The 12,637-nt window shown below is 37.7% G+C and overlaps 2 protein-coding genes across 2 annotated transcripts in view; one reads left to right on the top strand and one right to left on the bottom strand.

The window, feature by feature from the left end:
• The window catches only part of GFM1 (G elongation factor mitochondrial 1), a 46,456-nt gene that overhangs the window by 9,502 nt on the left and 24,317 nt on the right, over nucleotides 1-12,637 (bottom strand). The window contains exons 12-13 of the mRNA XM_039236048.1: nucleotides 11,856-11,993; nucleotides 10,915-10,997 (exon numbers count right to left, since the gene is read on the bottom strand). Of these exons, the coding sequence (XP_039091979.1) occupies nucleotides 10,915-10,997; nucleotides 11,856-11,993 (221 nt within the window). The remainder of the gene's footprint in view (nucleotides 1-10,914; nucleotides 10,998-11,855; nucleotides 11,994-12,637) is intronic.
• On the top strand, nucleotides 4,543-10,879 carry LXN (latexin). The gene is made up of 6 exons (XM_039236051.1): nucleotides 4,543-4,867; nucleotides 6,175-6,237; nucleotides 7,582-7,759; nucleotides 8,056-8,192; nucleotides 10,214-10,276; nucleotides 10,555-10,879. The coding sequence occupies exons 1-6, from the start codon at nucleotides 4,739-4,741 to the stop codon at nucleotides 10,651-10,653; spliced, it is 669 nt and encodes a 222-aa protein (XP_039091982.1). The 5' UTR covers nucleotides 4,543-4,738; the 3' UTR covers nucleotides 10,654-10,879.

The following is a 12,637-nucleotide window of genomic DNA, read 5'->3' as shown; positions in this document are numbered from 1 at the left end:
ACAAAACGACTCCTACTGATTTAAATTAAAAACCACATTTCACCATTTTTACTTTTTCTTTGAACATAATGACTTTGCCATTATTTAAAAAGTAATTCTCTCTTTCCTGTTTTTACTTGGAGGTAAGTATGGTGAGGTACAACACCAAAGTAATGCATGGTTTTAATCATGCCAATTCTTTACCTCGTAAATAGAAAAGTAAAAATGTGAAAAGTCCACCTAAGGTTCTTGTTCTAGTAACCTACATTCCAAAGAGCTCAGTCTCTTCTTTTGGAATGCCTCCCTTCCCTGGGACACAGTGCTCTCTTCTTAAATCTCTACAACGAAAACAGTCACACGAAAATAGAAGCTGTGCAGTTCACTTAATCAGATGGTTTGTCTGTTTGTGTTTACTACTTGGAAGTTATGGAGTGATGCAATACCAGCGAACAGAGCTGCAGATGGATTGACACCCATAAAGAATAATGGCAAAATAATAACGATCAACATTAAGTCATTCAAAGAGACACATATACAGACATCTCAGTGTGTACTTCAAACCACTAATGGCAACATAAAAAGAATAAGCACTTTATATGCATATTAAACATTTGTAAACATACACTATTTCATTGGAAAAAAATTTCATGGTATCTACTGTCTGCAAGACATTCCTTCTTTTAAAATGAAACCTTCCTGGGGGCACCTGGGTGGCTCAGTCGGTTGGGCAGTCGACTTCAGCTCAGGTCATGATCTCGAGGTCCGTGGGTTCGAGCCCCACACCAGGCTCTGTACTCGTGGCTCAGAGCCTGGAACCTGCTTAGGATTCTGCGTTGTGTGTTTCTCTCTGCCCCTCCCCCGCTCACTCTCTCAAAAAAAAAAAAGAATAAACGTTAAAAAAAAAAAGTTTTTTAACGAAACCTTCCTCAAGACCCAAAGATGAAAGAGGCCAGCCGCTATCAAAATTATCTCAGGTAACTGCAGGTAAATGGACATTAATGGGTGTGTTACATATAGATCTGTGAGTAGTTTGCAAGAAGTAAATGTTAATTTTGTTAGGAGATGACAGCTTGGAATACAGAGATTTCATTAAAAGCCTAAGTGTGAATGTGCCTGTTGAGCTGCCTTCATATAATCATCCAGCTGCCAGGAGGTTCAGGACAGGCTGTGGAAAAACAAAATGCTGAAAGGTTAACCTTCCTGGGAGGGAAAAAGCTAGCTATCATAACTAAGAGAACAGAAGTAGAAGAGAAACGGCTACCAAAGCATCAGAGAATTACTGAAGGGACTCCAAACCCATGGTCCACTGACAAATTCGGGTACGCACAAGTTCTCCGAGACATTTAAAATTGTGTTTTCAATTAGACAATAATATAACATCTGTACTAATATACACTCAATCTGTGCTATTTATAGGTTAATCATTAACCACAGACGTTTACCTTTAAATTATAAACTTTTTAAAAATTAAAAATCTAGTTCCTTACTTGTACTAGTCACATTTTGAGTGGTCAACAATCAAATATGGGAAGTGGCGACTGTCCAGGGTAGCAGAGACAGAACATTTCCATCACTGCACAAAGTTCTACTAGACAGCACTGCTCTGAAGGACCAGGTCACAAACAAGTAATCCATGCAGTTTCAGGAACCATGTCTGAATCCTAAGTGGATGCCAAATAGTGGAACACGTAGGTGACAGGCTGTGCTAAGCAGTTTTCACGGACTGTGTTTTATTGACTCTTCACCACAAACTATGACGTGTGTACTATTTCTATCACCATTTTACAGAAGTGAAACAACTTGCCAAACATGATACAGCCATTAAGTGGCAGAGCCAGGATTTGCACCAAAACCAATACTCTTAACCAAACATTTTCCTAGAGGGCTAATAAGAGCATACAATGATATGACCTGCAAATGATGCATTCACTTCAAAAGGTGATAGAGCGTGGTACACTAAGACAGACTTTATAAGAGCTCAAAAAAGAGGTGGGAGAACTAAGACATCACTTGGTAGGCAGCTAATAGGCCTGCTGAAGGTAAAGGAATCCATACCGGTCATCAGACCATGAGCATGCTGTGAAAGGCAATATAGTTTTGGAAAAGCATCATCTCTCACGATAAAATTAATGTTAATTAGAACTGTGCTGATTATATTTCTATTATGTAGATTTACTTTGACTTTATTGTTGTACCAAAGTTGCAAAGCATAGACACTTTTACGTTTGTGTAGTTACATCAAATTATAATAATTTACTTGATCCCAGAGGCCCACAATAATTTTGTTACTTTAAAGGGAGCCCATACATTAGTCAAATTTGAGGATAACAGACTTTTGACTAACCAATCATAAAGCTTTAAGGACTCAAGTATAGGAATAAGAGTCTCTTAATGTCTTAATGCAGTTCATTTAACATCTAGTTAAATAAATGTTTTATTTAAGTGATTTTAGTAATGTTAAAACATTTTAAAGCAATAATTTAAAGTTAAGTTTTAAAGTAATAATTACATTTTTTTTTTTTTTTTATTTCTGAGAGAGAGACAGACAGACAGACAGCATGAGCAGGGGAGGGTCAAAGAGAGAGGGAGATAGAGAATCTGAAGCAGGCTCCAGGCTCTGAGCTAGCTGGACACGGGGCTTGAACCCATGAACCATGAGAACATGACCTGAGCCGAAGTCAGGCGCTTAACTGACTGAGCCACCCAGGCGTCCCAATAATTATACTTACAAAGAACATAAATTATCATGTATGCTTTTAGTAAATGCCTAATATGTCACAACCTACATAATTAGCTTTGATCTGCAAAGATGGTAACCATACTCATAAAGCTTCAAATGGTGACTTTATCTAGGAAGCTCACATATTGTATTTCTCACAACTCTAACAGGTAGTAATCAGGAGATGTTAACTAGCTATTTGTGAAACTAAAAATGTTATTAATCAGCAAAAAGCTCTTTCAACATCATCAGAATGTACTCAGTCTCTCTTTCCTGGACATTATCACAGAAACACACTATTCAAACAATTCACATACCTACTCTCCCCGCCCCCAAACACATAAGGACAACCTAAGATGTTTACTCTCAGATGAGTTTACTCGCCTTCTCACCCCCCAAAAAGTAAAACAACCTTCAGTTTTTTTGAGAAAAAGCCTTAAGAAGAGAAGCTAACCCCTGCATCCACTACTTACTTGACATTTGTTGGCTAAAATACCTAGAAACAACAGGAATGCCTCACTGCTTACATGTAAAAAATATATATATTTTCTCCAAATAAGGACTTTATTAGTAAATTGAAGAGGGTATTTGAGGAAGACAATACATTACAAACATGTTTTTAAATTTAGTTTTAAAAGTGCCACAACACATATGATTACCTAAAGAACCTTCAAAAATCTATTTTGAGAAAAAAAGCAAAGAATCTCTATTTCCAAGCCAACAAGCCAAAGTGAAGGTTTGGCCATACAGATAAAAAGGAACCAATCTAGAGCAATTCCAAACAATATCCGGTCCCTTCACAAGTAAAACAAGAAGGTAATTAAGAAACCTGGAGAATGAAAATACACCGTCTACTAAAAGTTTGTGCTTGCTTACGCAGCTTTAAAAACTATTGCCTTTGTTAGAAGTTACTTCAGTGTAGTGCTTTAAGTTCAGTTCTTAAGGATGTTTTAATTCTTTAAAAAAATGTTTTTTTATTGAGAGTGAGAGAAAGCGGGGAAGCAAGCACGAGAGAGAGACCATGCTTGCAAACGGGGGTGGGGGGGTGGGGGGGACTAGAGAGAAGGAGAGAGAAAATCCAAAACAGGCTCTCTGCACTGTCAGCAGAGTCAGATGTGGGCTTGAACTCACAAGGTGAGATGAGATCATGACCTGACCAGAAACCCAGAGTCTGACGCTTGGGACTGAACCACCCAGGCACCCCTATGTTTTAATTCTTAAAGTAAATACTAATACTTTAATTCTTAAATTTTCAAATTGACTCAGAAAGTAAGAAGCATGGATAAAACCAAAGCAAAACCTCATTTTTCTATGTATTAGTTAAGGGTAAAAAGGGTGCAGGTGTATTTTTTATTTCTCCTGATCCAAATTATATAATCCTCCAAATTAATACTATTTGCAGTTTCTCATCCCCTGATTTGGGCAGCATTGGTCCAATTCCCACAGAAAGGGTGGATTAAATAGGGCGGGCTCATGGACTCTCAGAATGGGAAGGAGAAAGAAGTAATGGGCTCACTACCCACAGCTCCTGTGCACTTTGTTCCGAGACGGACACCGCGAGTGTGCAGACGGAAGGTGTGCTACAGGCTCCATGGGAAGCAATCAGACTCCTTCCAAGGAGAGGAAACCGGAGTCCCCAGAGGCGCTCCATAAAGGAAAAGGGCAGAAAGCGCCCTCCCGGCACTTCAGTAAAGGTCAATGAAAGGAAGGATGAAGCCCGTGCCAACCTAACCAACCTCCCCACACCTCCCCCCTCTCCCGCCGGAAAGGAGGCCAGGCCTCGCGCCCTCGTAGGAATCCTCGAGTAAACGTAGGCAGCAAAAGGGCGGTGCCACAGAAGCCAGCGCCCCGCGGCAGCTTCCCGGAGCGGATCGGAAGGAGGGAAGGAGGGAGAGGGAGGGCAGGAGCAGGCGCGCCTGCCCACACCCAGCCCGAACTAGGCGTGCTGACTCTTCCGCTTCAGCCACCCGGCAGGAGCCCGGACCGGCGGACCTTCAGCTGGAGCAGCAGCGCACTCACCCACCCGCCCGCTCACCAAGAATGGAAATCCCGCCGACCCACTACCCAGCCTCCAGGGCCGCCTCGGTGGCGGAGAACTGCATCAACTACCAGCAGGGGACCCCCCACAAGGTGTTTCTGGTGCAGACTATCAAACAAGCCAGCATGGAGGTGAGTCCGCACCTACTCGCTTTCCCCGCACTCCGGAGGGTCTTAGCCTCGTTCTTCGCGCGCCTTCCCTTCCGCTCCACCCTTGCCTGTTTGGGGACTAGGCGAGTCTAGGGAAGTTAACATTTCTGGAGACAGCTGACACTCCGGGGGAGCGAGGGTCGTTAGTTTTTTGGTTTTTTATTTTTTCCCCCCTTGGAAAGGCAGACGGTTTCTAATGGGCACCATTACAAAGAAATGGGAAAATGTTCTAAATGTGAGGCGGCATTTTACCCTTTACAAAGTGAAACCTGTAGGAACCATTCGAAAGAATCTTAAAACTGCTACTGTGTTTCTCATCTAGTACGCTAATCTGAACCAACAAAAGCTCCTGTCTTCCAAACATTCTTCTTTGCCTCAATTTTAAGAACAATCCTTACCAGACCCCGTTACCGAAAAGGGAGAAGTAAACAGCAAAAGAAACTGACAACCAAAATCAGAGAAAAGCATTCTGGCTGAAGCGTTGCTTTAACAACCCAAACGCTACGGCTACTGCCTGCTGTAAAAGATGTGCTCCCTCTGGCAAAAGGTTAAATTAAATGCTTATGGCCACAGCTATAACTAACCACGCTTGTTTCCGTTTTAGTGAAACAAGATTTGAGATTGTTGCTTAGTTTTCCGACATAAATTTAACCAACAGTCTGTAAGAGCTGAGAGGGAGTAGATGTTACTTCAAAACTGCACCAGATAATGAGATATAAACTCTTAATTGTATCTTGATTCAAAAGTGAAATACCTAAACATTTGTCTTAGAGTTATAAGCTTTGTTATAGTATCATTTTGCAGGTCCACTAATGTATAAGTAAAAACAGTACTTAACATCTCTAACCACTTTGCAGTAGTCTGCCCAAAATGGAATTCACCTTCACTAAACACGGTCTGGAAGCTATATAGGGCTTTCTGAAAACCTTTTCATTGGTGTATCCTGTTTTTCATCTTAGAATCAGAAGATGTTTTACAATTTATTTTGTAGAGAATTTAGGATCAGAGATCCAGAGGTTGACATCCTCTGATGATTGAAAGTGAATTATAACCCATTTTATTTATATATGCTTTTAATCTCCACTTCTGTTCTCATCCAAAATAAACCTGATAGAGGACTTCTGGAATTTGATGTTATATACATGGTGACATACCTTTTTCAAGGTCTAAGGCTTTAATCATTTACCCTCACCAGTCAGCCCTCTGTCTCAACCAAATGAAAGTGTATTCTTCTAACAATACAAAGAACTGAGTTGCTGTTATAATAACTCATCATGTTTTCTTAATAGGATATTCCAGGAAGAGGACATAAGTATTGTCTTAAATTCTCTGTGGAAGAAATTATCCAAAAAGTAAGTGAAACATCCTTTATTATTAAACAAAATTTGATTCTAGAAATATTTTAGATCACCTTTGCTGATAAAAATCATAGGATTAATTTTTTTTAAGTTGTTGTGAAATCCCTGCCTTGAAAAAATAACTATGCAAGGGTCAGATTTTATGCTTTTTAAAATATGTTCTGAGATACATGGAGTATTTCTATTTAGGTAGTTAGCAAAGACTATATACATTTCGGTTCAAATAAATTCCCTTAAAAAAGGTTATATACTTTAAAAAAATAAAAAATAAAAAGGGGTGCCTGGGTGGCTTAGTTGGTTAAGCGTCCGACTTTCGCTTAGGTCATGATCTCACGGTTTGTGGGTTCGAGCCCCGCGTCGGGCTCTGTGCTGACAGCCAGCTCAGAGCCTGGAGCCTGTTTCAGTCTGTGACTCCCTCTCTCTCTGACCCTCCCCTGCTCACGCGGTCTCTCTCTCTGTCTTCTAGAAATAAATAAACATTTAAAAAAAAAAAAAAAGGTTATATACTCATAGGACAGTGTGAACTTATGCCTAAATGAACAAGTAATTTACTCTGCAATCATCATCACTTTCTTATATGTCTGCTTTCTCATTCTATTTCTTTTAAAGATATTTATGTGCAATAAAATGACCTAATGATACCACCATGTCAGATAAGAATTTTTAGTAATGGGGCAAGGAAATTTTTAAAAACTATATTCCTCCCAAATAATTAGTGAGACACACTTAAAAGAAAGGAATTGCAATTTGTACCATAAACATCTTGACTTTTTTTTTAAAAAAGCTTGCCCTTTTGTTGTGCATAATTCAGAAGAGATACAGGTTAACATAAGGAGATTTATTAAAAGACATCTGAGCTGCTAGACAGCCATCTTTCAAAGCAGAACCAATGCTACTATTTTCTAATTATACATAAAGATACAGATTACTGTATCTGGGTTTGAGAATATTTCTGTTAATTCAGAAGCAGAGAGTAACAGAAAGATTTTAAAAAGTAACCAAAGGCTAGAGGTAGTATATAAAATCAGACTAAAATCTATCCTTACAAATCAGACTAAAATCTATCCTTACAAATGGACCCCATTAATACTGAAATAACGTTTTAGGAAGAATTTGTAAAATTATGAAACCCTGTAAGTTATAAAATAAGTTACCTATTTTAGAGATCTTTAATGAAGCTGTAGGCCACATCCAATTAGATGCCTCTGTAATAAACACTCTGAAGTCGTTTGAAATACCATTAGAAGGCCAACACTTTAACTGTTGTATCTTAAGAGTGACAATTACTAATCGATGGCCATCTACACATAAAGGTATTTTGCAAAATGTTTCAAACAGCAAGTGACCCTGAACTGTACAGCTGAAGTACTGTACCCTCTAACGGGACAAGATACTGCACCAGAAGTCAACTTCACATTTGAAGGAGAAATTGGAAAGAACCCAGATAAAGAAGATAACACATTTTATCAAAGACTCAAGTCTATGAAGGAACCACTTGAAGCACAAAATATTCCAGGTATATAAATATGGCATGGAAATTTTTTTTCAACTTTAAGATCGGTATTAATTATCTATGCACAAAACTGTTAGATGGTAACATAATGTTGGAAATATACTGGCTTTTGCAAAATTACTCACTGCCAATCTAATTCAACAAAAAAAGGTCTTGCAACTTTGTAGATCCATGGCTTAATTGCATTCTGTACACATTTGAAGGAAATTAAGACATGACTTAGATTTAAATTTTCTTAAAGGTTAATAACCGTATACAGAAAGTAATTACATTTACCATATAAATGTTTCTCTCACCAGACAGTTTTGGAAATGTATCTCCAGAAATGAAGCCAGTTCGACATTTAGCGTGGGTAGCCTGTGGTTATATAATATGGCAGAATTCTACTGAAAACACATGGTATAAAATGGTAAAAATTCAAACTGTCAAGCAAGTGGTAAGTGATTTCTATAAGATATACTATTAACAAAGTTTATTTTACAGAGAGTGTGATTATTCAGAATTGGATAAACAGTGCCCCTTTAATCATTTTACGTTAAAAATAGTGAGCCTATTTTTGAAGCAGTGAAACTTACAACCACGGCTAAAAAGAAAAGTGAAGCTGCAGTTTCAAGAGAGTGAAGTACTAAGTTATAGGTAATTTGGTCAGTTCTTGTGCTCAGCTTAAAACAGATTATATTCCTTGGCAATCTAAATTTTACGTTCAACTTCCTATAGCTATGCAATACTGAAACTACCTCTGTTTCTCTCCTCTCTGAAATGGTGGTGCCAGAGTTACTCAGAGACATGGCTGGCATTTTTTTGCCCCAGGGATCGGCTGGAACAAAAATATTAGCATCTTAATCTTTGTGAAGCATGCTGTACATGATTTTCTTTTATAACGCATTTAGCCATAATCTACAACTTCATTTCTTGTTGCTAGCCTGGTGTTTTGTCGGATAGGACTATTTAGAACTGCCTCTTTCTAGACTTTAAAGAGATAAAGTCAACTTCACATTTCAGCCTTATTAAGAGGTTACAAAGTCAACTGTAGATATGTAAAAGATCTAAAGAAAAACAATGCAAAGACATCACAACAAAGTCTGAGCTCTGTAAGTAAAAAGGACGTTCCACATGAAAAGGACGTTCCACAGGACTTGTTTCTGCTGGCTGGTAACAAACTGCAAGGCAACTGCAGAACCTTTGCTCCACAGGTTTTTGTAACATGATACCTGTGGGCCCTGGGGGGCAGGACACCCAGTCACAGTCGTCACAACATGATGCCAAATCCCTAACATAAATACTACAACATTTTCAGAAAGAGAGCCTTTTTCTAATGCATTTCTACAGATAACGCTTTGGTTACAACATTCCTGTAGGGGGTACTGAGGCCTCAAGTAATTGAGTGACAGGTCCAGGTTACAGAAATTATATGGTCATAATCATGGTTTGCAAGGCATGTTTTTGTAGCAAAATATGCTCCAGCCAGTACTAGTAGTTTTATGAAAGAAAACTCCTATAACCCTTCGTCAAAGTTTTAAAGCATTAATTAAAATTTCAACAGAAAGGTTTACTGCACATTTATAATCCCTATTAACCAAAGGAGCCACAGTAGCGTGTGCTGTCCCTTGGAGGCTAGGGCTTGTTTCGATACATTGATTACAAGCCAACAACCTTGTACAACAGGTCTCTGGTGAATGTAGTTTTAAACTATGTGGATGCGGTATTTCTATGTAGCAGATGGTATAAATACTTTATATGCCCATAGCAATAAGCAGCACAGAGCAAAGCTTTAATTATAAAACTAGATAACTACATTCATTAAATTTTACTACTCTCAGTTTTTAAAAAGAATTTCTGTTATAAAATTGGTTTCCTTTAATGTGAACACTCAATTTCATAGTTTATTCCTTAAATGATCTTTTTCTGCATAATGGAAACATTAAGGAATCTTAAATGATAAACTTTAGATTGTAATACTCTGAAGTAGCTATCATACCCCAGCACCTAAAAAGGGGACACAACTTTATTTATTTAAAGTTTATTTATGTATGCTCTGAAAAAGAGTGTGTGAATGAGGGAGGAGCAGAGAGAGAGGGAGTGAAAGAATCCCAAGCAGGCACCACACTGCCACTGTGGCACCCAACATGGGGCTTGAACTCACGAACCTGTGAGAACATGACCTGAACCATCAAGAGTCATCTGCTTAAAAGACTGAGCCACCCAGGTGCCCCAAGGGTATACAACTTTTAGAGTACCAGTTGAAATCATGATTTTAAATGTAGTTTGAACAAAAACTTAATTTTATAAGAACATAGTTTTCTGATAAGGCTAAATTATAACATTCAATGTTTATTTTTACTTATTAATTGCAAATATTATAATCATCTAGTAATGAAAGCTCAATTTTAAAATGAACATATTATTTCTGCCAAAGATATGAAGTTTCAAACACCAGGTTTTTATTTTTTGTGATAGCAAAGAAATGATGACTTCATTGAATTAGACTACACCATTCTACTTCATGACATTGCATCTCAGGTAAAGTATCATCTACCTTTATCTGATGTGACTGTGAAAACAGAGACTTGTATTGTAGCCACAATGTAGGTCATAATTCTAAGTCATAATTCTGACTCTAAATAAGAATTTATGTAAATTAAAATAGATACCAGGCTGAAGTATTTTATACTTGTAGCCATTTACCCTTTTTTATGCTGTTCTTTATAAAAGACTATTTTGTCCTATAAATCCAACATTGTTTTCTTAAACATCTTCTGAATTTTATCACAGCATTAGTTAGTTTCCTTTACTTGCAGGAAATTATTCCTTGGCAAATGCAAGTTCTCTGGCATCCACAATACGGTACTAAAGTAAAGCATAACAGCCGTCTGCCAAAGGAAGCACAACTGGAGTAAATGAAGACCCTAATGCTGGATAAAGTGGCAACATGCTTATAAATGCTGTGTTTTCCCGATCTTCATGGATACCTAGCTTATGGGGCCAAACTGCAAAGTGTCACTTTGTATAAATGTCTTCATTGCAGTATAGAACTACACAGATTCTGTAACAGTGTCATGATGTTAAGAGTATCCCAACACTAATAGTGGTATGTATATCCTATAATAAAAAGCTTCAATTCCAGTCTCCTAGTATGTTTAATTGTGTTGCATACTTACGGGACGGGGGCAGTGATGGTCTCCCTGAAAGCAACCTTTGGCTTTCCTGTGACACAAGGACAGCCATATTCTCTTTCCATCCTCTAAAAAGAACAGGGGAGATAATTTTTTGGTATACTTAAAAAAATTAAAGAAGAAAAATCTTAAGAATCTTAACTACCACTGAAGCACTCGTTTAAACATATTTAAAAAAAGATAAACCTTATATGATTTAAGTATCTTACAAAGGTTAGAGGCATGATATTAAGTAATACAAACTGCTTTTTAAAGATTTCATGTAAATGAATTCTAATTAAGACTGATTAACTTACACTTACCTCTAATTAGTCTATCCACTAAAACTTCACCTTTTTTCTATATTATTACATATTCACTGGAATAGCAGGTGAATCTGATGTCAATTTTCTACTGTCTTAACTTCTAAAATGTGATCACAACCTGAATTTTTAATAAGTCATATAGCTTTTGTTTTCATTCATAAAGAAGACCTTTCCTAGGAAAATATGGCCCGTCTACTCTATTATCTATATTCTGATGATCTTTAAGCACGAGCTTGAAAAAACCACAGGGAAGAAATGGCCTGAAGAGTGAGTACTGATGGGCCAGCTTCCTCAGCAGGTCTCTCTCTAAGGCTGGGTCCAGGATTTACTTGACCCAACTAACCATGACCTAAGGAATAGATGGATGGTCTTACTACAGTTGCTGAGCCTTAATTCTAGGAGTCTGCAGTATTTTACAAATCAAAGGATTCAGAAATCAAAAAGAATTAATCTGTAACACACAGTAACATTTGTAACACAGTATGCCACATCTGGATACAAACCAGAATGAAGTGTGAAGAACCACTATCAATTTACAGTCATTAGACTAAGAATTATTGACTTGCAACAAGACAGAAACAAATACAATGAATTTAAGTTAATTTTCTTGTTATTCATTACCTGAGCATAGATTTCCAGGTGTAATTCCCCCATTCCAGATACAATTGTCTCTTTGCTCTCAGTGTCGAAGTGGACTTTAAATGTAGGGTCTTCTCTTGTAAACCTGCCAATACCTTTTGAAAATTTTTCCAGATCATTCTTTAAAAACAGAAAGTCATTACACGTTTTACTTAGCATGATAAGCAATAGGGTTGTTGAAAGAATTTTAGCAAATGAAATCAAATACGTTAACAGGACATAACAATGATCCCCACCTAGTTCCTGGGCCATAACCTTTCAATGTAAGCTTGGATGCCACCCAGTCAAGAGAGCAGTGAAAAGATGGCTGAAAGAATTTTCTTTCCATATCAAGATAGAAAACAAGAGTCCAAGACTTAACTATGCCTTTTCCTATTCTTAGATATACAGAAACTATCCACTTGTGAAAAACTTCCCATGAAGGGGAAAGAACCTGTTACTGTTACATTTCAGAAATCCTATACATAATCAAAGGAATCAATATGTTTACCAAGACTTAACTGTAGCTTCAAGCAGGATTTAGTTAAGACCAAGAGTAAAGCAAATGCCACAGTGAGACTTCTCCCTATCAAAACAACCTGCTTGGACGTAGTTGGATGTACCTTAATTCTCCTTAGATGTAACTCCATACATGGTAAGCAGAATAATGGTCCTCTAAAGATACACCCTAATCCCCCCAAACCTGTGAACATTACTTTAGAGGTGAAGGGGACTTTGCAGATATGATTAAGGTTACAAACACTGAGATGGGGAGAAATTACCAT

This window comes from Hyaena hyaena, unplaced genomic scaffold (genome assembly GCF_003009895.1).
Source record: "Hyaena hyaena isolate Hyena2069 unplaced genomic scaffold, ASM300989v1 scaffold_105, whole genome shotgun sequence".
NCBI classification, from domain to species: Eukaryota; Metazoa; Chordata; class Mammalia; order Carnivora; family Hyaenidae; genus Hyaena; species Hyaena hyaena.
This window is presented reverse-complemented; position numbering and strand designations above follow the sequence as displayed.

Excerpts from the sequence above, each read along its gene's own strand:
- LXN (XM_039236051.1), top strand. The coding sequence starts at position 4,739 with ATGGAAATCCCGCCGACCCACTACCCAGCCTCCAGGGCCGCCTCGGTG. Across the intron at positions 4,868-6,174 it reads TCAAACAAGCCAGCATGGAG|GATATTCCAGGAAGAGGACA; the intron begins GTGAGTCCGCAC and ends TTTTCTTAATAG. Across the intron at positions 6,238-7,581 it reads TGGAAGAAATTATCCAAAAA|CAAGTGACCCTGAACTGTAC; the intron begins GTAAGTGAAACA and ends TGTTTCAAACAG.